At 34.5% G+C, this 26,529-nt stretch overlaps 3 protein-coding genes across 5 annotated transcripts; 2 read left to right on the top strand and 1 right to left on the bottom strand.

Moving 5' to 3' along the window:
* The first annotated feature begins 5,444 nt into the window (after positions 1-5,444).
* On the top strand, positions 5,445-10,263 carry LOC111387697 (glutamate receptor 3.6-like). 2 transcript variants are annotated; one of them, XM_023012276.1, is made up of 7 exons: positions 5,445-5,741; positions 6,684-6,963; positions 7,092-8,440; positions 8,525-8,802; positions 9,109-9,140; positions 9,222-9,628; positions 9,707-10,263. In XM_023012276.1, the coding sequence occupies exons 2-7, from the start codon at positions 6,708-6,710 to the stop codon at positions 10,004-10,006; spliced, it is 2,622 nt and encodes an 873-aa protein (XP_022868044.1). In that variant the 5' UTR covers positions 5,445-5,741; positions 6,684-6,707; the 3' UTR covers positions 10,007-10,263. The 2 variants fall into 2 exon arrangements, with proteins under 2 accessions (XP_022868044.1, XP_022868045.1); XM_023012277.1 differs by having other exon boundaries at positions 5,445-5,764.
* A 4,847-nt stretch (positions 10,264-15,110) lies between these two features.
* Positions 15,111-19,926, top strand: LOC111387696 (glutamate receptor 3.6-like). 2 transcript variants are annotated; one of them, XM_023012275.1, is made up of 7 exons: positions 15,111-15,428; positions 16,347-16,626; positions 16,755-18,103; positions 18,188-18,465; positions 18,772-18,803; positions 18,885-19,291; positions 19,370-19,926. In XM_023012275.1, the coding sequence occupies exons 2-7, from the start codon at positions 16,371-16,373 to the stop codon at positions 19,667-19,669; spliced, it is 2,622 nt and encodes an 873-aa protein (XP_022868043.1). In that variant the 5' UTR covers positions 15,111-15,428; positions 16,347-16,370; the 3' UTR covers positions 19,670-19,926. The 2 variants fall into 2 exon arrangements, with proteins under 2 accessions (XP_022868043.1, XP_022868042.1); XM_023012274.1 differs by having other exon boundaries at positions 15,112-15,405.
* A 2,179-nt stretch (positions 19,927-22,105) lies between these two features.
* On the bottom strand, positions 22,106-22,588 carry LOC111387704 (uncharacterized mitochondrial protein AtMg00810-like). The gene has a single exon (XM_023012287.1). It carries the CDS (start codon positions 22,586-22,588, stop codon positions 22,106-22,108), a length of 483 nt encoding a protein of 160 aa, XP_022868055.1.
* Between the last annotated feature and the right edge of the window lie 3,941 nt (positions 22,589-26,529).

Genomic DNA, 26,529 nt, shown 5'->3' with positions numbered 1-26,529 from the left:
TTAATTTTCACTTATTCAATGCTCGATCAGTGTGTGCTTGTGCATAGTAACATTTCATTTCACTCTTGTGGATGCACACCTCCCAAACTTTTATTTATTATCTTACTATATTTTCATTCTAAACTTAATTTCACCACTTGAAGTAACTACCTCGATATGAGATGATTCTCCTAAATTTGAGTGTCTCAACCTCCAAGTTTTACACTACCTTTGTTCCACCTATTAGTCAAAATACTCCATGCAAATTTTCAACGAGCACGAAGTCAATGCCTATCTCAATAGGCTCCAAACATTAGATCAACAACCCTCAAACGAATCTTTTCAAATGTTTAAATGATTGTGTTATATATTATGATCTTGGTTCATCAACTTAACTTCAAAATTAACTCAGTTTGTTCTGTCAATGTAATCAATACAAAACATATATGACAACCATCATGACTATTGTGTTCAAAATAACACAATCCCACATGGATAAGTATCAAATTAATAAAGTTGCATTACCTATTCACAATTCATGAACTATATATAAAAAAATTTAAATAATCATACTCATTAGTCGACAAGGCTATCGGATTCATACATGAATTTCTTTCAAATTTTCCAATTGTTTTTTAAATTTTTATGCGTATCACACACAAACAAATATATCAAACTATAACTAAGTTACTCCCCAAAACTTAAAATATGTATTATCCTTCATGTGTATACAAAATAGACTTAAAAAAATTGTGTTAGAAATAGTACCCTAAGTAAAAAAGAAAAGAAAAGATAAAATTCCTATACACAAAATAGACTTAAAAAAAAATGTGTTAGAAATATTACCCTAAGTAAAATGATAATAATAATAATAAATAAATAAATAAAAGAAGGATAACCAATGAACAAATATAGTCCTAACTCCACTTTTACACAAATGCTTCACAACATTTTGAGTATGACATTGGAGGTCTTGCTTAATTTTTATAGGTTGACTTGCGCAAAACTTTGACTAGCTCTTATTTTACTGTTCTCAATATCATATAACTTGCTTACACCTTCCAAATCAAACTCAACTACGAATATAATTGATTTCTTCCTCAACTTTAGTCACAAAATCAATGAAGTCGAATGATTGCATGCTAATTCCATCTTCATTGAGCTATTGATTGTTTGACTGTGTCATGATTAGTTCGTCGGTCTTTATACATTCTTCTTATTTATTTATTTTGTTTCCCTAGGTTACAATTTTGGAGATACTTCAACCAACTAACCTATTTGATTTTCCAAGTATTGACAAATGCTTGTTGACTCTAAAAATTAATCTCATTCCTCTACATAAACTGAGACGTAGTGTCTAATAGTCTAATTAATGCTTCTTCCATTCTGTTGTTTGGATAATTTGAACTTAATTGAGCTCCCATCCTTTGAATGGAAAAGAAATCCCCGATAGAGTCATGTTATTTAGATCAATCGAACTTATGTGGGCTCCCATTATGGTCAAGAAATCCTTCATAATTATGTGGTGGTCTTCATCAATTTTTGCATGTGGATGATCCTTGACTTTTTTATTATCATAATTCCCATAATACTCTTAATACTTTCTTTCTTTTTCTTTTTTTCTTTTTTTCTTTTTTTTTTTTTTTTTTTTTTTTTTTTTTTTTTTTTTTTTTTTTTTTTTTGGGTTTGGTAAACTAAAGTGGTGGTGAAGGGCAGTGAGATTCCCTCATGTTATATTAATCAATTTTAGGATCCACCTCCTTTTAATTCCCTATCAATGAAACCAAGAAAAATAAGTAGCACAACTGAAAGAAATTTATTTTTTTATTTTTATTTTTTTAATTAAAGCTAGAATTAACTAAAAACTATCAAAAATACTATAATCTCTAGTAATGGAGTCAAAAACGTGTTGCGGTAAAATCCTGCAAGTGGACAGTATCATAAACAAGTAATAAAGTGGATGTTATCCTAAATATTGATCTTAAAGAACTAAATATATAATCTAGTTCCAATTAAACCTAACTCTAATCAAATGGTAAAATTAATTGAGATTTATGATTTATATTAACAAATTAAAATTAAAACTAATCTTGCTAATTGGGAAGGGTTTAGAAATTCAAGTAATTAGCAAGCGCTAGGATTTCGAATCCTCTTACATTCATCACTTTTAATATCAGTGTAAGATTTAGATAATACTTATTCGAATAAGAAGATAAATGTTCCTAACTCATTTAATATTCTTTCTCATCTAGAACTAGATATATTTACATTTGACCCTCCTACATCTTTGTGATGGATGGAGACATGTAAAAATGCATTAAATCATAAGAAAATTCAAAAAGATCATGCAAAGTATAGTGATAAATCTTTATTCCCCTTTGAACTTTATAATGATGGTTATTATGTGTCAAATTCCTATTCCTTTTCTCGAATGTCAATACAAATTACAAATGATCAATTAGTGATCAAGTGATTGAAAATGACATGAAATTTTTGGCAATCATTCACAAACCAAACAAACATTCAATTTCAAAATTTGAAATTTAGCCCCCGTTAGGCCCCTATTTTTTGGAGATGAAAAGGAGTGGACATTGTTTTTTTTTTTTTTTTTGAAAAATAAATGGTTGAGAAAGAGGAAAAATTTTCGATTTACGTGTAATATTATTTTATGAAAGATTTTGTGGTAGAAAATAAAATAGAAAAAATTGAATGTAATTTAATGAGTACCAAACGAGAACTTAATATCAAAATCTCAAAACATGAGATTTAGCGTTATCCTAGCATCTATATAATTAGTCAAGCATCATATTAATTATAAGAACACTATAGAATTGGTACAAAATCACCCAGAATTAAAATTTTAAAAGAAGGTTGAAAAGAACTCTTCGAAGTTTCGAATCTCTTTTAATTGCTATGTCAATACAAATTACAAATGATCAATTAGTGATCAAGTGATTGAAAATGACATGAAATTTTTGGCAATCATTCACAAACCAACAAACATTCAATTTCAAAATTTGAAATTTAGTTCCCGTTAGGCCCCTATTTTTTGGAGATAAAAAGGAGTGGAATTTTTTTTTTTCGAAAAATAAATGGTTGAGAAAGAAGAAAAATTTTCGATTTACGTGTAATATTATTTTATAAAAGATTTTGTGGTAGAAAATAAAATAGAGAAAATGAAATGTAATTTAATGAGTACCAAACGAGGACTTAATATCAAAATCTCAAAACATAAGATTTAGCGTTATCCTAGCATCTATTTAATTAGTCAAGCATCATATTAATTATGAGAACACTACAGAATCGGTCCAACATCACCCAGAATTAAAATTTTAAAAGAAGGCTGAAAAGAAATCCTCGAAGTTTTGAATCTCTTTTAATTTTCTTTTGATCAATCTCTTTTAATTTTTCTTCTTCTTCAACCCAAGCAGTAGATATATGAAATTGATATACGAATGTGTTTTGCCACAAAAAGCATCTTCAATGTTTGGATGAATATATGTATTTTTTTTCACGAGGCTTCCTTCTTGGCTATCTTTTTTTGTAAGTAGCTATATTGTAATTTGTAAACCAAAAGTCTCCTCTTGTATTGTGGATGAAGACACGTTATTTTTAGGTGCCAAGATTAGGTAAAAGTTGTGCTCTTGAAGTAAAGGTTGAGTCGACAAGGAAACGAAATAGGATCACCAACATCCACCATATGATCGCACATGGTACAAGTTTTTTGCGTGCAGGAGGAACTTTTGGAATCAATCACATTGCTCAATGCTTCAATTGTGAGCTTCAGTCTTTTCACCGCCTTCAATTTGACCACTGATATACTCCTTTAATTTAGCACGAGTCCTTCTTATGTACAATTTTAGTCCTTCTGCTTCATCTTTGAATCTTCTCAATTGAATCCTCCACTTTTCACAATCGTCCAAAATCGATCTGATGCAATTTTTGAAAATATGATATTTAGTCCTTATACTTTTTGAATGTTAAATTTAGCTCCGAAAACTTGTAATTCTCCTTCAATTGCTCTCCTATTTCTTCATTGCTCCTTTATTTTCTTTCCTTTTTTGGGGGGAAAAAAAGACAAGATTTTTCCTTATTTGATTGGACCAAAAAGAAACTTTGGGATTGCTAAATCAAAGACCCAAAAAAAAAAAGAATCAATTTAAAAATAGAAAGCAACGAAGTTATCATGGTATTTTTTAGGGGAGGTCCGTTTGATATCCAAAACTACTCAGCAACAGTCGAATAAGTGGGAAATGTTCGGATGAACTAGAAAATTACTCAATTGAATCCTCCACTTTTCACAATCGTCCAAAATCGATCTGATGCAATTTTTGAAAATATGATATTTAGTCCTTATACTTTTTGAATGTTAAATTTAGCTCCGAAAACTTGTAATTCTCCTTCAATTGCTCTCCTATTTCTTCATTGCTCCTTTATTTTCTTTCCTTTTTTGGGGGGAAAAAAAGACAAGATTTTTCCTTATTTGATTGGACCAAAAAGAAACTTTGGGATTGCTAAATCAAAGACCCAAAAAAAAAAAGAATCAATTTAAAAATAGAAAGCAAACCCCACGAGGGTAAGCTAACCCCAAAAACCCATCCTCGGTTCGGATTGTAGGCTACAACTCGCCTGCTTAAAGTCAGAATCGCTAGTAATTGCTGATCACCCATATGGTGGTGAATTTGTTCCCGAGCCTTGTATACACTGCCTAGCACACTATGAGAGTTGATCATCTCTCAAGTCGTTACCATAATCGCAGTGAAGGAGATGACAATGGCAGGGCTACTGACTGGAGTGAAGTCGTAACAAGGTAATTGTACTATAAGGTACAGCTGGATCACCTCCTTTCCAAGGAAAGCTAATGTTTTTTGGGTATTTTAGTTTGATGCTACTTCACACCCAAACGAAAAGAAGGGAGCTACATTTGAGTTGAACTTGGAGAAAGAAGTTTTTTTTTGTTTTTCGACGTTGAAGCAAGATCAAGCTTATGAGCTTATTATCGTAAGTCAAAACAAGTTGATAGGATCCCTTTTTTATGTCCCCATGTCATCCACATGGACGACATAGGGGCGAAAAAAGGAAGACGTGCAATCCGTCTAATATTTAGGTCCCGTTTGTTAGGGATTTTTTGTCCCAAAAAATTGATTTTTTTTACTGTTATTTTACTATGTAAGTCGTAATTTTTGACTTCTTCTCTCACATATGGACCCCACTTTTCTTCTAACGATCAAAAAATCAATTCTCAAAATCCCTACCAAACGGGCCCTTAATTTGTTCCTTATTTATCTCAGTTAAGTTCCAAATACCACTTTCACAGTTTCACGGTTTCACGCGTACAAGTTGAAGCTTCGCCTAGAAGCCGAAATAGGTGCCTAAACCAAATGTAGGTAGGTGTATGTATCCATCAATCATTTAAGACTGGAGTACCATTCTCAATGGAAACAGTAAAACAAAGAAAAATCAATGTGCCCTGTAGACTACGCAAAATATACAAGTCTTCGTTGTCTCCTCGACCATATGAGAAATTATTTTCTAATCCAACATAACTGACCTTTTTTTTTTCGTCCGTAAAAAATTGCTCGTCTTTCATATGTGCTTCGTTTATTAGTGGCAGATTTTATTTCATTTTTTGCTCTGCTAGTGTTATACCGGCATGGGAATACAACTTCAACTGCTTTTTTTCCTTTGATTTTACCCCCCAAGTTTCTTCCACATGGAACTTGTCTGGGTTGCTGCAAGTGGCTTCTGGGTTTTCTTTGCTGGTAATTGATCTTCTGGTCCTAAAGTAATTACCCTTAGTTAATCATCGTTTCCTTTCCAGTTTGAGTCAGTAATCTTTATTTCGTTGCATGTGAAATAATGAATCTGAGTTCAATATACCCTTCAGTTCATAAATTTAATTTTGCGACTTTGCCCATGATAATGTCTTTGCATGTGTTTACAATTTGATATATTGAACTATTGGCTTCAATTGAATACCATTGTTTTTTTTGGACAAAAAGATACTTGCAAGTGCAAGGGAAAAAAGAAAACATTTATTACTCAAATATTTCAAGTGCTCAATACAATTGTCTTTACCTATTTTATTTGTTATTAATTTGCTTAATTCATGCTATAATGAAGATTTTTCTGAAGTTCCCTAAAGATTTTGCTGAGCTTTTTGCTGATATTTTTACACTTGAACATTGCTTTAGCGCATATATAATTCGCAGCATTCTTTGACATAAATTCGCTTCAAGATTCTTACTTGAAAAGAAGAATTCTCATGAATTTTTGTGGTTAAATCACTTACTTTCCAAACTCCAAAATCTACATTTTTGTGCACTCCAATTATCCCAATCTAATTCACAATGGAAGGAGATCATTTTTAAGTTCCTTTGTGAGTTTCCAAGACAAAAATATGGTTTTTGGCCTTTATAATTTTTGTGCAATTTTTCATACGAATTTTACATTGTTTTCTGCCATCTTTTCTCTCCAAAATTGCAAGACAAAGTGATGGGAGTTGTAGGGACTTATTGGGAGTTGATGGGGTTGAGGGAAGTTATGTTTTTGAAACCAATTCAAACAATTCCCTCTCCCCCACTTTAACGTCTTGCAGGTCGGGTCACCCCACATCGGCAACTTGCGACCCGTATTTTCCAACATGGAGAAATTCTTCATGCATTAATTTTAGAAATACATGTGATTTGTTCCCTGTCTGGCAGGTTAAATGCTGGGTTTGGCTTACCATGAAACTATTTTTGGTGTTGGTCTTACTGGCTTTCTTCTATGGTTACGGAGTTTCTAAAAGTTTCTCAGCAAGGCCAGATGTAGTGAGCATTGGTTCAGTACTTTCATTTGATTCTATCATTGGTAAAGTTGCAAAAGTTGCTATAGAAGCTGCAGTGGAAGACGTGAATACCAACTCAGATGTTCTTGGAGGAACCAAGCTCAAATTGACGTTGCATGATTGTAATTTCACTGAATTATTAGAAACGAGAAAGGGTAAATTCTTTATGACATCTAATGCTACGCATTTCTGCAATGTGAACTTTTATAATTTCAAGTCTTATATTCATACCATCTGGTGAGAAAGAAAAAAATCTCTCATAATCCTATATTGATGATTGCAGTTATCCGCTTCATGGAGACAGAAACTGTAGCTATAATTGGACCCCAATCCTCCGTTACCGCCCATGTTGTGTCCTATTTTGCAAATGAGCTGCATGTCCCGTTATTATCTTTTTCATCGACAGACCCGACCCTGTCTCCACGTCAGTTTCCATTTTTAGTAAGGACGTCTCCCAACGATCTTTTTCAGATGGCTGCAATTGCTGACATCATAAATTACTATGAATGGAGAGACGTAATTGCAATTTATGTTGATGATGATTATGGGAGGAACGGTATAGCTGCCTTATCTGATCAGCTGGCTGCTAGGAGCTGTCTGATTTCTTATAAAGTACCTTTAAAGTTTACAGCAAACTTAGATGAGATAAGAGATGCCTTGGTTCGGATGGCTTTAAAAGAGACCCGGGTTCTTGTTGTTCACGCTTATCCGGATAGTGGTCTAGACATATTTGCTACTGCAAAATATTTGGGGATGATGGATGTGGGATATGTGTGGCTTGCTACAAATTGGCTCTCGACTCTCTTGGATACGTATGCTTCTGTGTCTTCAGAAGCAACTAAGAATATCCAAGGAGTTATCACATTGCGTATGCACATTGCAGAATCAAAATTAAAGAAAGACTTCGTATCACGGTGGAGCAATCTGACTAGAAGAGAGGAAATCCATGCCTCTATTGGTTTGAACACATATGGTCTATATGCCTATGACACGGTTTGGTTACTTGCTCATGCCATCGATAATTTTTTTGAGCAGGGGGGAAACATTTCTTTTTCTTCTGACCCAAAGTTAAAGGAATTGCTTGGAGGCACACAGAATCTTAATGCTTTGAGCATCTTTAAAGGAGGGAATCTGTTGCTTGACAGCATTTTAAAGGCCGATATGACAGGTGTAACAGGACCATTCAGGTTTACTTCAGACAGGAACCTCATTCTCCCTGCATTTGAAGTTATTAATGTCATTGGCTCGGGATCTAGAGTGGTTGGTTATTGGAATTTTTCTGGCTTATCTGTGTTGCCTCCAAATACACTCTATACTAAGCGTCTGGACCATTCTAGTTCTAATAAGAAGTTACATCCTATAATTTGGCCGGGGCAAACAACAAAGAAACCTCGTGGATGGGTGTTTCCACACTATGGGAGGCATCTGAAAATTGGTGTCCCAAATCGAGTGAGTTTCATGGACTTTGCTTCCTATGTACCTGGCACTGATATGTTCTCAGGATACTGCATTGATGTTTTCACTGCTGCAATAAACTTACTTGCATATGCTCTTCCACATAAACTGATCCCCTATGGGGACGGTCATAACAACCCAAGTGGCACTGAGCTTATCCGCTTGATTACCTCAGGGGTACGTGTAAATTCCCAAATATGCCTTTGAACTCCAGAATTAAATGGGCTTTAACATTTCTTTAGTTTTTCTTCTTTCATTCAGGTTTTTGATGCCGCAGTAGGTGACATTGCAATAACAACTAATAGAACAAGGATGGCAGATTTTACCCAACCATTTGTTGAGTCTGGGCTAGTTGTAGTGGCACCAATTAAGGAGTCTCATTCTAGTTCTTGGGCTTTTCTCCAGCCATTTACTTGTACGATGTGGGTTGTCATGGGAGTTTTCTTCCTATTCGTGGGAGTCGTCGTTTGGATATTGGAGCATAGGATAAACGGCGATTTTCGTGGACCTCCTAGGGAACAGTTCATTACCATTCTATGGTGAGATTAATTTTAGTTCATTCCATCTACAAAAAAAACCAGAAACTATACAGGAGATATTTTGAGTAATTTTACCTCCAAGTCTCAGTGAGTACAAACTTGTGAATAATTTTAGAAGTATTTGTCCTTCTTCTATAAATAGTTTCTGATTTCATAATCAAAATTTTAAAGAAGGCAAAGTTAGCTCACTACATTACTTTATCTGTGTCATTCCTTTATCTTAAATATCCTATTTGTAAACGTTAACGTTCCTCCTATGATTAATACTTCATCTTTCTCTCATCTCTTTGTGATTTCACCGTGCAGGTTTAGCTTCTCCAATCTCTTTGTTGCCCGCAGTAAGTGATGTGAAACCTTGTGAACTTGAATGACTTGCGTGGAAAAAGATGAGTTCTTGAATTTTTTTTTGTTTTATGCAGGAGGAAAAATTGTAGGCAGTCTTGGACGCTTTGTGTTTATCCTGTTGCTTTTCGTGGTTTTAATAATCAGATCCAGTTACACTGCTAGCCTAACATCAATCCTTACAGTGCAGCAGCTTTCTTCTCCAATTAAAGGAATTGGAAGTCTGCTAAATAGCAAGGACCCTATTGGTTATCAGCAGGGTTCCTTTGCTCGAGATTATCTGGTTGAAGAACTTGGCATTCAGGAGTCTAGACTTGTTCCGCTCAAGTTACCAGAAGATTATGTTAAAGCTTTAAAGGATGGTCCCAAAAATGGTGGTGTAGTCGCTGTAGTTGATGAGCGCGCGTATGCAGAAGTCTTTCTTTCAACGCATTGTGAATTTAGTATTGTGGGTAAAGATTTCACGAAATATGGATGGGGATTTGTAAGTCTAAAATACTTATCATTTTTTCCCCTGATAATCAACTGCTGCATCTTGATGTTTTGTATGTGTTTTAATCAGGCATTTCAACGGGGCTCCCAACTGGCAGTCGATATGTCAACAGCAATTCTGAAACTGTCAGAGAATGGCGAGCTCCAACGAATCCATGACAAGTGGTTGTTAAAAAGTGCGTGCAGTTTAGAAGGTGCAAAACTCAACGAAGACCGACCTTCAGTCAGGAGCTTTTTAGGCCTCTTTTTGATATGCGGATCAGCATGCTTGTTTGCTCTGCTCATATATTTTGTAAAAATGATACGCGAAATTAACTGGGGAGGGATTGCATTGGAAGTGTTGGCCAAAATGCATCGACTGATTCCATAAAGCAGACAGAAACACCTTTCCCTTAAAGCGTTAGCCCCCGATACAACATTTAAATTTCTCCCAGTCAGCTTCAAGAAATCGTTCTCTTTAGTTTTGTTCTTCAGATTGGAACTGCATTTACTATTTTGTAAGATTATGTAAAGAAACAAAATTAAAATAAAGTGTTAGCAAGGACAGGCTTGTCACTAATTTTGTGGTGTGGATTCTTCATAATTGTATCTGATGAAGTTCTTCAACTCAATCTCTTCTCTCTCTAATTCATGGATTCTTTTTAGCTACATAAAAATAATATTTGCTACTAATTTTATTTTTTATTTTTTTAATTTTCACCCTCTTTTCAAGATAGAATCTGTGTAAATGTATGCATCAATATTTTATTTATTTATTTTTGTTTAAATCAAAGCACAAGGGCGGCATATGTATAGCATGTATTTATTCATGTTGAAAGTAAACAAAATTGAGTAAAAACTTCGGAGATGAATATAAAACCAGGTCCCTAGTCCATGAAAATAAAAATGAAAAATTAATGAGTTTGGTGGACTTGGCTATAGATAAAAGTCATACCCAGAGTACCACATTTCATTGGCTCTGATACCATTTAAGTTTGAAATTTTTTGAAACAAATGATGCAATGAGGCATGATAAAACATTATAGTCTCTTGAACATGCAACGTAGATGTATGAATTGAAGCAAGAATAGAAAAAATCAAAAATCCCAAAAATTTAGTAGTAGTCAAAATTAGGATTCTATCGATTTACCTTTGATTTTGATTGAATAGGTTGTTAATAGATGATAAGCTCGCCCAATAATGATGTACAGTAGCAATTTTAATGGATGCTGGTTATGAAAGTGTGACTGCCAAAAATGCAAGAGAAGAGATGGTGATTGTGAAAAAATGGGTTTGTGCCCGTTAAGTATAATTTGAAAAATTGAGCCATCGCTAGAGCGAGAAACTAGCGATTGAGCCTCTACTTTTGGGGCTTGAGCAATGACTAAGTGTCAAGTGAGCAAAATTTTTTTTTGACAAAAATAGGACTTTTGTTGAAAATTTCGAAATCTAGCACTCTTTCATGAATTTTTTTTCTAACTTTACAACACGTACTCCAACATATATGATAACTTAAAAATGCAGTTGATCAAAAATAAAAACATCATCAATTAATATAAAACTTTCCCACACACTCAATTCAAGTTTAAATAGAGTAAATTGTATAAGTGATCCATATGTGAAATATGCCACTAATTTCAGGGGAGCAAGACTTCAAATATAAATTTGTGAAAAATGACATGCTAAACATCTCTACAAAATGAGTGTTTTTCTCTGTGAATGAAAATCAAGCCCAATACTAATAGGACCTTTTAAATAAAAAGCCTATATTAATTTTTCAGTGTATAAATTTTCTCTCTTCCCATCATAAAGAACATTATATTTTTTAATATTTTATGTGCAATCCCTTCTCCATTAAGCGATTAAGATGAACCTATAAAAAGCTTTGGGCCGATAACTTCTAGTCAGCTAACCATAGTGCATCAAGTTATGAGAGATCCCTTAGGCTTAATTGCTCGAGTCAAATAGACTCCAAAGAAGAGTATAAGATGTATATCACTTTTTCATGTATTTCAAAATGTTTACTCTCGGTTATCTTTTTCTTTTAAGGGAAATATACTAGAACTTTAGGCCAAACTAGTTAAGGGTCGATTCTTGTTTGAGGTCACCTCACCAACAGATGACTGTCATTCCAAATCTCACACATACGGTCAAAACTCATTCACAAAATTATAATGTTTGCTATGCACATGGTACATAAAGAGACCTATACCAAGTATTCCACATAAAACCTAAACAAATAAATGGAAACCATATAATATATTCATCAATTGTACGCATACTTGGTCACAAGAAGCATGTTCAAGCAAATCAAATATAATGCTGCAATTTCAAAAAAATTCCTATTTTTTAATAAATTAATGAAACAAGCCAAACAAAATGAATATACAGAGAATGAAAAGCATGCAAGAATGAATGAACTCCACAAACTGTACATACATACACCTAAGTACCTAATCAAAGAGGTACACAAACCAATAGCCTTCCTAAAAGCTCAAACCCTAGACCATCTAAGGGCTCGGTAAACAAGTTAGCTAATTGATTTTCTGTGGAGATGTGTTCAAGAGATACAATGCATGTCTCTACAAGCTCTCGAATAAAGTACTATCTAATATCAATATGTTTCGTCTAAGAATATTTAACAAGATTTTTGAAAATATTAATAGCACTTGTGTTATCACAAAACGTAGTCATAGTTCCCTACTTACTTCTTTAATCACTCAACATCTTCTTCATCAAAGCAATTGAGTGCAACTACTACCTACAACTATATATTCGGCCTCGGACGTGGATAATGAGATAGAATTTTGTTTTTCACTCATCCAAGCTACAAGATTAGTATCAACATAGAAACATCCTCTGATGTGTTTTTTCTATCATCGACATTCCCAACACAGCCGGCATTGGAATAGCCCGTAAGATCAAGATTAGAATCTCTAGAGTACAAGATTTCATGATCTATAATAACATTACCATATCGAATGATATGCCTCACAACACTCAAGTGAGATTCTTTAGGGTCAACCTGAAATCTCGCATAAACTCGAACACTAAATGTTATATCAGGTATACTGGCAGTAAAATAAAGTAAACTATCTATCATACTCCTATATAGTATCTGATCAACACTCTTAACTGTAGGATCGTGACCTAACTTAAAACTTATGCTTATGGGTGTTCTAGTATGTTTCTTGTTATCTAGCCCAAATCTATTGACAAAGTCTTTTGTGTACTTTGGTTGAGATATAAACAATCCACCATTAGTTTGCTTTACTTGGAAACCAAGAAAGTAACTCAATTCTCTAATCATGCTCATATCAAAATTTTACTTCATGCATTTAGCAAATTCATGAGTAAAAGAGTCAATGGGAGATCCAAAGATGATGTCATCAACATAAAACTATGCTATGATGATGGTTTCTTCAATATGTCTTAGTTCCCGTTAGGCCCCTATTTTTTGGAGATGAAAAGGAGTGGACATTTTTTTTTTTTTTTTTTTTGAAAAATAAATGGTTGAGAAAGAGGAAAAATTTTCGATTTACGTGTAATATTATTTTATGAAAGATTTTGTGGTAGAAAATAAAATAGAAAAAATTGAATGTAATTTAATGAGTACCAAACGAGGACTTAATATCAAAATCTCAAAACATAAGATTTAGCGTTATCCTAGCATCTATTTAATTAGTCAAGCATCATATTAATTATGAGAACACTACAGAATCGGTCCAACATCACCCAGAATTAAAATTTTAAAAGAAGGTTGAAAAGAACTCTTCGAAGTTTCGAATCTCTTTTAATTGCTTTTTGATCAATCTCTTTTAATTTTTCTTCTTCTTCAACCCAAGCAGTAGATATATGAAATTGATATACGAATGTGTTTTGCCACAAAAAGCATCTTCAATGTTTGGATGAATATATGTATTTTTTTTCACGAGGCTTCCTTCTTGGCTATCTTTTTTTGTAAGTAGCTATATTGTAATTTGTAAACCAAAAGTCTCCTCTTGTATTGTGGATGAAGACACGTTATTTTTAGGTGCCAAGATTAGGTAAAAGTTGTGCTCTTGAAGTAAAGGTTGAGTCGACAAGGAAACGAAATAGGATCACCAACATCCACCATATGATCGCACATGGTACAAGTTTTTTGCGTGCAGGAGGAACTTTTGGAATCAATCACATTGCTCAATGCTTCAATTGTGAGCTTCAGTCTTTTCACCGCCTTCAATTTGACCACTGATATACTCCTTTAATTTAGCACGAGTCCTTCTTATGTACAATTTTAGTCCTTCTGCTTCATCTTTGAATCTTCTCAATTGAATCCTCCACTTTTCACAATCGTCCAAAATCGATCTGATGCAATTTTTGAAAATATGATATTTAGTCCTTATACTTTTTGAATGTTAAATTTAGCTCCGAAAACTTGTAATTCTCCTTCAATTGCTCTCCTATTTCTTCATTGCTCCTTTATTTTCTTTCCTTTTTTGGGGGGAAAAAAAGACAAGATTTTTCCTTATTTGATTGGACCAAAAAGAAACTTTGGGATTGCTAAATCAAAGACCCAAAAAAAAAAAGAATCAATTTAAAAATAGAAAGCAAACCCCACGAGGGTAAGCTAACCCCAAAAACCCATCCTCGGTTCGGATTGTAGGCTACAACTCGCCTGCTTAAAGTCAGAATCGCTAGTAATTGCTGATCACCCATATGGTGGTGAATTTGTTCCCGAGCCTTGTATACACTGCCTAGCACACTATGAGAGTTGATCATCTCTCAAGTCGTTACCATAATCGCAGTGAAGGAGATGACAATGGCAGGGCTACTGACTGGAGTGAAGTCGTAACAAGGTAATTGTACTATAAGGTACAGCTGGATCACCTCCTTTCCAAGGAAAGCTAATGTTTTTTGGGTATTTTAGTTTGATGCTACTTCACACCCAAACGAAAAGAAGGGAGCTACATTTGAGTTGAACTTGGAGAAAGAAGTTTTTTTTTGTTTTTCGACGTTGAAGCAAGATCAAGCTTATGAGCTTATTATCGTAAGTCAAAACAAGTTGATAGGATCCCTTTTTTATGTCCCCATGTCATCCACATGGACGACATAGGGGCGAAAAAAGGAAGACGTGCAATCCGTCTAATATTTAGGTCCCGTTTGTTAGGGATTTTTTGTCCCAAAAAATTGATTTTTTTTACTGTTATTTTACTATGTAAGTCGTAATTTTTGACTTCTTCTCTCACATATGGACCCCACTTTTCTTCTAACGATCAAAAAATCAATTCTCAAAATCCCTACCAAACGGGCCCTTAATTTGTTCCTTATTTATCTCAGTTAAGTTCCAAATACCACTTTCACAGTTTCACGGTTTCACGCGTACAAGTTGAAGCTTCGCCTAGAAGCCGAAATAGGTGCCTAAACCAAATGTAGGTAGGTGTATGTATCCATCAATCATTTAAGACTGGAGTACCATTCTCAATGGAAACAGTAAAACAAAGAAAAATCAATGTGCCCTGTAGACTACGCAAAATATACAAGTCTTCGTTGTCTCCTCGACCATATGAGAAATTATTTTCTAATCCAACATAACTGACCTTTTTTTTTTCGTCCGTAAAAAATTGCTCGTCTTTCATATGTGCTTCGTTTATTAGTGGCAGATTTTATTTCATTTTTTGCTCTGCTAGTGTTATACCGGCATGGGAATACAACTTCAACTGCTTTTTTTCCTTTGATTTTACCCCCCAAGTTTCTTCCACATGGAACTTGTCTGGGTTGCTGCAAGTGGCTTCTGGGTTTTCTTTGCTGGTAATTGATCTTCTGGTCCTAAAGTAATTACCCTTAGTTAATCATCGTTTCCTTTCCAGTTTGAGTCAGTAATCTTTATTTCGTTGCATGTGAAATAATGAATCTGAGTTCAATATACCCTTCAGTTCATAAATTTAATTTTGCGACTTTGCCCATGATAATGTCTTTGCATGTGTTTACAATTTGATATATTGAACTATTGGCTTCAATTGAATACCATTGTTTTTTTGGACAAAAAGATACTTGCAAGTGCAAGGGAAAAAAGAAAACATTTATTACTCAAATATTTCAAGTGCTCAATACAATTGTCTTTACCTATTTTATTTGTTATTAATTTGCTTAATTCATGCTATAATGAAGATTTTTCTGAAGTTCCCTAAAGATTTTGCTGAGCTTTTTGCTGATATTTTTACACTTGAACATTGCTTTAGCGCATATATAATTCGCAGCATTCTTTGACATAAATTCGCTTCAAGATTCTTACTTGAAAAGAAGAATTCTCATGAATTTTTGTGGTTAAATCACTTACTTTCCAAACTCCAAAATCTACATTTTTGTGCACTCCAATTATCCCAATCTAATTCACAATGGAAGGAGATCATTTTTAAGTTCCTTTGTGAGTTTCCAAGACAAAAATATGGTTTTTGGCCTTTATAATTTTTGTGCAATTTTTCATACGAATTTTACATTGTTTTCTGCCATCTTTTCTCTCCAAAATTGCAAGACAAAGTGATGGGAGTTGTAGGGACTTATTGGGAGTTGATGGGGTTGAGGGAAGTTATGTTTTTGAAACCAATTCAAACAATTCCCTCTCCCCCACTTTAACGTCTTGCAGGTCGGGTCACCCCACATCGGCAACTTGCGACCCGTATTTTCCAACATGGAGAAATTCTTCATGCATTAATTTTAGAAATACATGTGATTTGTTCCCTGTCTGGCAGGTTAAATGCTGGGTTTGGCTTACCATGAAACTATTTTTGGTGTTGGTCTTACTGGCTTTCTTCTATGGTTACGGAGTTTCTAAAAGTTTCTCAGCAAGGCCAGATGTAGTGAGCATTGGTTCAGTACTTTCATTTGATTCTATCATTGGTAAAGTTGCAAAAGTTGCTATAGAAGCTGCAGTGGAAGACGTGAATACCAACTCAGATGTTCTTGGAGGAACCAAGCTCAAATTGACGTTGCATGATTGTAATTTCACTGAATTATTAGAAACGAGAAAGGGTAAATTCTTTATGACATCTAATGCTACGCATTTCTGCAATGTGAACTTTTATAATTTCAAGTCTTATATTCATACCATCTGGTGAGAAAGAAAAAAATCTCTCATAATCCTATATTGATGATTGCAGTTATCCGCTTCATGGAGACAGAAACTGTAGCTATAATTGGACCCCAATCCTCCGTTACCGCCCATGTTGTGTCCTATTTTGCAAATGAGCTGCATGTCCCGTTATTATCTTTTTCATCGACAGACCCGACCCTGTCTCCACGTCAGTTTCCATTTTTAGTAAGGACGTCTCCCAACGATCTTTTTCAGATGGCTGCAATTGCTGACATCATAAATTACTATGAATGGAGAGACGTAATTGCAATTTATGTTGATGATGATTATGGGAGGAACGGTATAGCTGCCTTATCTGATCAGCTGGCTGCTAGGAGCTGTCTGATTTCTTATAAAGTACCTTTAAAGTTTACAGCAAACTTAGATGAGATAAGAGATGCCTTGGTTCGGATGGCTTTAAAAGAGACCCGGGTTCTTGTTGTTCACGCTTATCCGGATAGTGGTCTAGACATATTTGCTACTGCAAAATATTTGGGGATGATGGATGTGGGATATGTGTGGCTTGCTACAAATTGGCTCTCGACTCTCTTGGATACGTATGCTTCTGTGTCTTCAGAAGCAACTAAGAATATCCAAGGAGTTATCACATTGCGTATGCACATTGCAGAATCAAAATTAAAGAAAGACTTCGTATCACGGTGGAGCAATCTGACTAGAAGAGAGGAAATCCATGCCTCTATTGGTTTGAACACATATGGTCTATATGCCTATGACACGGTTTGGTTACTTGCTCATGCCATCGATAATTTTTTTGAGCAGGGGGGAAACATTTCTTTTTCTTCTGACCCAAAGTTAAAGGAATTGCTTGGAGGCACACAGAATCTTAATGCTTTGAGCATCTTTAAAGGAGGGAATCTGTTGCTTGACAGCATTTTAAAGGCCGATATGACAGGTGTAACAGGACCATTCAGGTTTACTTCAGACAGGAACCTCATTCTCCCTGCATTTGAAGTTATTAATGTCATTGGCTCGGGATCTAGAGTGGTTGGTTATTGGAATTTTTCTGGCTTATCTGTGTTGCCTCCAAATACACTCTATACTAAGCGTCTGGACCATTCTAGTTCTAATAAGAAGTTACATCCTATAATTTGGCCGGGGCAAACAACAAAGAAACCTCGTGGATGGGTGTTTCCACACTATGGGAGGCATCTGAAAATTGGTGTCCCAAATCGAGTGAGTTTCATGGACTTTGCTTCCTATGTACCTGGCACTGATATGTTCTCAGGATACTGCATTGATGTTTTCACTGCTGCAATAAACTTACTTGCATATGCTCTTCCACATAAACTGATCCCCTATGGGGACGGTCATAACAACCCAAGTGGCACTGAGCTTATCCGCTTGATTACCTCAGGGGTACGTGTAAATTCCCAAATATGCCTTTGAACTCCAGAATTAAATGGGCTTTAACATTTCTTTAGTTTTTCTTCTTTCATTCAGGTTTTTGATGCCGCAGTAGGTGACATTGCAATAACAACTAATAGAACAAGGATGGCAGATTTTACCCAACCATTTGTTGAGTCTGGGCTAGTTGTAGTGGCACCAATTAAGGAGTCTCATTCTAGTTCTTGGGCTTTTCTCCAGCCATTTACTTGTACGATGTGGGTTGTCATGGGAGTTTTCTTCCTATTCGTGGGAGTCGTCGTTTGGATATTGGAGCATAGGATAAACGGCGATTTTCGTGGACCTCCTAGGGAACAGTTCATTACCATTCTATGGTGAGATTAATTTTAGTTCATTCCATCTACAAAAAAAACCAGAAACTATACAGGAGATATTTTGAGTAATTTTACCTCCAAGTCTCAGTGAGTACAAACTTGTGAATAATTTTAGAAGTATTTGTCCTTCTTCTATAAATAGTTTCTGATTTCATAATCAAAATTTTAAAGAAGGCAAAGTTAGCTCACTACATTACTTTATCTGTGTCATTCCTTTATCTTAAATATCCTATTTGTAAACGTTAACGTTCCTCCTATGATTAATACTTCATCTTTCTCTCATCTCTTTGTGATTTCACCGTGCAGGTTTAGCTTCTCCAATCTCTTTGTTGCCCGCAGTAAGTGATGTGAAACCTTGTGAACTTGAATGACTTGCGTGGAAAAAGATGAGTTCTTGAATTTTTTTTTGTTTTATGCAGGAGGAAAAATTGTAGGCAGTCTTGGACGCTTTGTGTTTATCCTGTTGCTTTTCGTGGTTTTAATAATCAGATCCAGTTACACTGCTAGCCTAACATCAATCCTTACAGTGCAGCAGCTTTCTTCTCCAATTAAAGGAATTGGAAGTCTGCTAAATAGCAAGGACCCTATTGGTTATCAGCAGGGTTCCTTTGCTCGAGATTATCTGGTTGAAGAACTTGGCATTCAGGAGTCTAGACTTGTTCCGCTCAAGTTACCAGAAGATTATGTTAAAGCTTTAAAGGATGGTCCCAAAAATGGTGGTGTAGTCGCTGTAGTTGATGAGCGCGCGTATGCAGAAGTCTTTCTTTCAACGCATTGTGAATTTAGTATTGTGGGTAAAGATTTCACGAAATATGGATGGGGATTTGTAAGTCTAAAATACTTATCATTTTTTCCCCTGATAATCAACTGCTGCATCTTGATGTTTTGTATGTGTTTTAATCAGGCATTTCAACGGGGCTCCCAACTGGCAGTCGACATGTCAACAGCAATTCTGAAACTGTCAGAGAATGGCGAGCTCCAACGAATCCATGACAAGTGGTTGTTAAAAAGTGCGTGCAGTTTAGAAGGTGCAAAACTCAACGAAGACCGACCTTCAGTCAGGAGCTTTTTAGGCCTCTTTTTGATATGCGGATCAGCATGCTTGTTTGCTCTGCTCATATATTTTGTAAAAATGATACGCGAAATTAACTGGGGAGGGATTGCATTGGAAGTGTTGGCCAAAATGCATCGACTGATTCCATAAAGCAGACAGAAACACCTTTCCCTTAAAGCGTTAGCCCCCGATACAACATTTAAATTTCTCCCAGTCAGCTTCAAGAAATCGTTCTCTTTAGTTTTGTTCTTCAGATTGGAACTGCATTTACTATTTTGTAAGATTATGTAAAGAAACAAAATTAAAATAAAGTGTTAGCAAGGACAGGCTTGTCACTAATTTTGTGGTGTGGATTCTTCATAATTGTATCTGATGAAGTTCTTCAACTCAATCTCTTCTCTCTCTAATTCATGGATTCTTTTTAGCTACATAAAAATAATATTTGCTACTAATTTTATTTTTTATTTTTTTAATTTTCACCCTCTTTTCAAGATAGAATCTGTGTAAATGTATGCATCAATATTTTATTTATTTATTTTTGTTTAAATCAAAGCACAAGGGCGGCATATGTATAGCATGTATTTATTCATGTTGAAAGTAAACAAAATTGAGTAAAAACTTCGGAGATGAATATAAAACCAGGTCCCTAGTCCATGAAAATAAAAATGAAAAATTAATGAGTTTGGTGGACTTGGCTATAGATAAAAGTCATACCCAGAGTACCACATTTCATTGGCTCTGATACCATTTAAGTTTGAAATTTTTTGAAACAAATGATGCAATGAGGCATGATAAAACATTATAGTCTCTTGAACATGCAACGTAGATGTATGAATTGAAGCAAGAATAGAAAAAATCAAAAATCCCAAAAATTTAGTAGTAGTCAAAATTAGGATTCTATCGATTTACCTTTGATTTTGATTGAATAGGTTGTTAATAGATGATAAGCTCGCCCAATAATGATGTACAGTAGCAATTTTAATGGATGCTGGTTATGAAAGTGTGACTGCCAAAAATGCAAGAGAAGAGATGGTGATTGTGAAAAAATGGGTTTGTGCCCGTTAAGTATAATTTGAAAAATTGAGCCATCGCTAGAGCGAGAAACTAGCGATTGAGCCTCTACTTTTGGGGCTTGAGCAATGACTAAGTGTCAAGTGAGCAAAATTTTTTTTTGACAAAAATAGGACTTTTGTTGAAAATTTCGAAATCTAGCACTCTTTCATGAATTTTTTTTCTAACTTTACAACACGTACTCCAACATATATGATAACTTAAAAATGCAGTTGATCAAAAATAAAAACATCATCAATTAATATAAAACTTTCCCACACACTCAATTCAAGTTTAAATAGAGTAAATTGTATAAGTGATCCATATGTGAAATATGCCACTAATTTCAGGGGAGCAAGACTTCAAATATAAATTTGTGAAAAATGACATGCTAAACATCTCTACAAAATGAGTGTTTTTCTCTGTGAATGAAAATCAAGCCCAATACTAATAGGACCTTTTAAATAAAAAGCCTATATTAATTTTTCAGTGTATAAATTTTCTCTCTTCCCATCATAAAGAACATTATATTTTTTAATATTTTATGTGCAATCCCTTCTCCATTAAGCGATTAAGATGAACCTATAAAAAGCTTTGGGCCGATAACTTCTAGTCAGCTAACCATAGTGCATCAAGTTATGAGAGATCCCTTAGGCTTAATTGCTCGAGTCAAATAGACTCCAAAGAAGAGTATAAGATGTATATCACTTTTTCATGTATTTCAAAATGTTTACTCTCGGTTATCTTTTTCTTTTAAGGGAAATATACTAGAACTTTAGGCCAAACTAGTTAAGGGTCGATTCTTGTTTGAGGTCACCTCACCAACAGATGACTGTCATTCCAAATCTCACACATACGGTCAAAACTCATTCACAAAATTATAATGTTTGCTATGCACATGGTACATAAAGAGACCTATACCAAGTATTCCACATAAAACCTAAACAAATAAATGGAAACCATATAATATATTCATCAATTGTACGCATACTTGGTCACAAGAAGCATGTTCAAGCAAATCAAATATAATGCTGCAATTTCAAAAAAATTCCTATTTTTTAATAAATTAATGAAACAAGCCAAACAAAATGAATATACAGAGAATGAAAAGCATGCAAGAATGAATGAACTCCACAAACTGTACATACATACACCTAAGTACCTAATCAAAGAGGTACACAAACCAATAGCCTTCCTAAAAGCTCAAACCCTAGACCATCTAAGGGCTCGGTAAACAAGTTAGCTAATTGATTTTCTGTGGAGATGTGTTCAAGAGATACAATGCATGTCTCTACAAGCTCTCGAATAAAGTACTATCTAATATCAATATGTTTCGTCTAAGAATATTTAACAAGATTTTTGAAAATATTAATAGCACTTGTGTTATCACAAAACGTAGTCATAGTTCCCTACTTACTTCTTTAATCACTCAACATCTTCTTCATCAAAGCAATTGAGTGCAACTACTACCTACAACTATATATTCGGCCTCGGACGTGGATAATGAGATAGAATTTTGTTTTTCACTCATCCAAGCTACAAGATTAGTATCAACATAGAAACATCCTCTGATGTGTTTTTTCTATCATTGACATTCCCAACACAGTCGGCATTGGAATAGCCCGTAAGATCAAGATTAGAATCTCTAGAGTACAAGATTTCATGATCTATAATAACATTACCATATCGAATGATATGCCTCACAACACTCAAGTGAGATTCTTTAGGGTCAGCCTGAAATCTCGCATAAACTCGAACACTAAATGTTATATCAGGTATACTGGCAGTAAAATAAAGTAAACTATCTATCATACTCCTATATAGTATCTGATCAACACTCTTAACTGTAGGATCGTGACCTAACTTAAAACTTATGCTTATGGGTGTTCTAGTATGTTTCTTGTTATCTAGCCCAAATCTATTGACAAAGTCTTTTGTGTACTTTGGTTGAGATATAAACAATCCACCATTAGTTTGCTTTACTTGGAAACCAAGAAAGTAACTCAATTCTCTAATCATGCTCATATCAAAATTTTACTTCATGCATTTAGCAAATTCATGAGTAAAAGAGTCAATGGGAAATCCAAAGATGATGTCATCAACATAAAACTATGCTATGATGATGGTTTCTTCAATATGTCTTATGAATAAAGTTCTATATGCACCACCTCTTGAAAAACCATTTTCATCTAAGTATGCAATTAGTCTATTATACCAAGTTGTATGAGCTTGTTTAAGACCATATAAAACTTTATTTAGTTTGTAGACATAATGTAAAAACTTAGGATTTATAAATATTTTAGGTTGTTCAACATATGCCTCGTTTTGAAGCATTCCATTCAAGAAGACACTCTTGACATCCATTTGATATAAATTGAACCCTAAAGTACAAGCAATAGCAAAAAGAATTATAACGGATTCAAGGCATGTGATAGGAGCAAAGGTCTCATCAAAGTCAACACCTTCATCCTGGGCATGTCCGTGGGCAATTAACCTAGCCTTATTCCTAGTTATGATACCTTGATCATCGGTCTTATTCTTAAATATCCACTTCGTGCCTATAACATTGTAATCATTGGGCCTAGATACCAAATACACTCATTTTTTCTTACAAATTGATTCATCTCTTCATGCATAACATTTATCCAGCATTTATCACTAAGGGCTTTTTCTACTCTCTTAGGCTCAATTTGGGATATATAACTAGCAAATGTAAAGTTGTTTAAAACCCTTTTGCAAAGTCTCATCCCGTCATCTAAATACTCAATGATATTGACCTTAGGATGATTAGACTTAACTTTAGATAAAGGTTCCTTAGAAGGATTGGATTTATGACTAGGTGATTGGTCTACTTGAAGAAATGAAGTTTTACTAGGAGATGGTCCACTAGGAAAGCTGAAGCTCAATCTAGGAGATGATTTTTTTTATTTGGAGTGTCTAAACTTTAGGTGAGTATGGAGGTTCGGGAATTGATTTTTCTTTAGGCTCAGTCATCATGATGGGACCTATACTAGTGTAATCTAACTCATCCCAGTCTCATACAATCTTTCCCTTACTGAAAGCATCATTAATCACAATATTTATGGACTCTATCAAAACTCATGTACGAGAATTGTACAACAATAGGCTCTACTATTCCTAGAATATCCTAAAAATTTTCCATCATCACTCTTAGAGTCAAACTTGCCCACGTTCTCTCTATCTCTCAGGTTATAGCATTTGCTACTAAATACACAAAAGTATTTGATTGTAAGCTTTTTACCCTTCCAAATCTCATAAGGTGATTTTCAGTCTTAGGTCTAAGGTAAAACATGTTCACTATATTACAAGTACTGTTAATCACTTCATCCCAGAAATACATTGCTAGACCCTTACCATGAAGCATGACCCTATTTATTTCTTGAAGTACACAATTTTTCTTCTCAACTACTCTATTTTGTTGTGGAGTGATTGGTGAAGAGAACTTTTCTCAATTCCCTCTTCAAACCAAAAATTCTCAAAGTTAGAATTTTCAAACTCTTTCCTATGATCACTTCGGATTCTAGTTTTGGTGGAATCTTTCTAATTACTAAGTCTCTTACACAAGAATTTAACAAGGTTGAACACCTCAGATTTTTCTCTCACCAGCTCAATCTATGTGAACCTAGAGAAGTCGTCAACCACAATAAAAAAATAAATAAAGCTTACCGCTAAGGCTATCAGTCCTAAATGGTCCTATTAAGTCCATATGGAGTAGTTCTAATGGCCTTTTTATCAAGATGCTAGAAGCTTGTTTACGATTTACTCTAAGTTATTTACCTTGTTGACATGGTCCACAACTAGTTTTTTTTCAAAATTTTCAAGTTTAAGTAAGCCATTTACATGTTCCTTCTTAGCTAACTTAGACAAAATTTTATACTTCTTATGACCAAGTCTTTGATGCCAAAGTTCAGTCATATCAATTTGTAATTAGGAAGAATACATAATAGTTGTCAGAAGTTCTTACTCTTTCGATAGCTACGTTATTGTGAAAATTATAAACAGTATACCTTTTCTGGATAAAACTAGCCTCAAAACCAACATCACATATTTGAATAATGCTTAACAAGTTAGACTTTAAACCTTTCACATAAAGAACATTTGAGATAATAGGTAATCCAGATATATTGATGTTACTTTTACCAAGAACAAGTGTGGTAGCAACATCTCCAAAATAACCAAATTATCATTCTAATAATCAAGAGTAGAGAACAAAGCTTTATTACCATACATATGTCTAGAGCATGCACTGTCAAGACACTACATAGAGTCGTTTTTAGCTTTAAGAGCAACAAGGGCAACATAGTAGTTCAATTGTTCATCATACCTAGAGAGATCTCTCTTATTAACCCAAACCTTCCTAGAAGTAGAGGTAATCTTAGTTACCTGTGTCATCATTTCAGTCAACTAACTAACCTGATTAGTAAGAAAGTTAACCTTGCTAATGATATCCTTACTCTTAATCATATTCACAAGTTTGTGACACCTAGGTCTCCTATGTTCTAATTCACCTCAATTATGTCATGTAGGAATAAACTTAGGTCCAAAACCATGTGATTGCTAATATTAGTTTCTAAGTCGATTGGTCCTACATTATCTAGTAGGCTTTTGTCCTAAGATACCTTTGTTTTTGGGTTTAGGATTGGGATAATTGTGGTCTTAAAAGTACTAGTCATTTATGATCATATTCCTAGCAGGCTTATTCATCCCTAAAAGATTATCAAGTTTTTTTGAGAACCACTCAAGAAGGAATAAGGTTGAGTATTGGATTTCTCAAGGACGCTTGTTAGGGTCTTAACTTTAGCATCTAAGTTCTCATTGACCAGTTTTAACTCACCAAGTCTTTTGGTAGACTCCTAAAGGTCGGATATATATCTTTCTCTTTCTAGTTCAAGTTCATTGGCCTTCTTAAGTACGACTTTACTCACCTTCTTTATCTCTCCTTAAATAACTGATGATAACCCTCACAAATCTCTGAATCATTTTCAGAGACGTCTTCATCTCCGGATTCTACCTCAGTATCTCACCACGATAGCTACGTTCTCGACCTTTTCAACAACCTTGTCTAAATCACTCTTAACTATGGAAGTGAAGGCCATATATCATCCTCACTATTAAAAAAATCACACACTCTAGTCAATGGAATTAGACTCATCATCAATAAGAGAAACAACCATTGCCTTACCCTTTCCTTTATTCAGGTTCTTCTAATAGTTAGGGCATTCATTCCTATAGTGTCAAAAAACTTAACACTCATGACATCTAACAGATTGAGTTTTCTTACTATGACTCATCGTATTATACTTATCATGCTTGTTTTTCCCTAACTTACCAAGTACACCATTATTTCTCTCTTGAGGTTTTCTCTTATTCCTAGAGACATTTTGAAATTTCTTAACAAAATAAGTTTTCTCCTCGTCCTTAAAGGTCTCAATATCAGTAGATTACACTCTTCTTTAATAACGGTGTTTAAGGCTATAGACTTATTCTTCTTTAGTTGGGATATGGTGAGTTATTAGGTTTAGAGGAATCCTACAAGTTCCTCTATCTTAACTGCATCTAAGTCCTTACTCTTTTTAATAGCAGTGATCTTAGGTCTAAACCTCCGAGGTAAGGATCTAAGAACTTTTTGGACAATCTTTGTCTCAAGTATTTTCTCATGCAGGTTAAAGCTAGAGTTCACTATGTCATTTTAACTTCGTCTAGAAATCATCGAACGATTCGTCGTCCTTATTTCTAATTTCTTCATACCTAGTAGTCAACACCTGTAATTTGGATTTATTAACAATTTTGGTTCCTTCATGTGTAGTCTCTAAAATATCTTAAACATCTTTTGCAGTCTCATATATTGATATTCTTCTAAATGTTTCGACAGACAAAGAGAAATATCTGTAAGAGTAGGAATGCCTACAACAATAGTAAAGGGAGCAGTCCAACCATTT

Source organism: Olea europaea, unplaced genomic scaffold (genome assembly GCF_002742605.1).
Source record: "Olea europaea var. sylvestris unplaced genomic scaffold, O_europaea_v1 scaffold419, whole genome shotgun sequence".
NCBI lineage: Eukaryota > Viridiplantae > Streptophyta > Magnoliopsida > Lamiales > Oleaceae > Olea > Olea europaea.
Note: the sequence above shows the minus strand (reverse complement) of the source record. Positions and strands in the feature narration are given on the sequence as shown.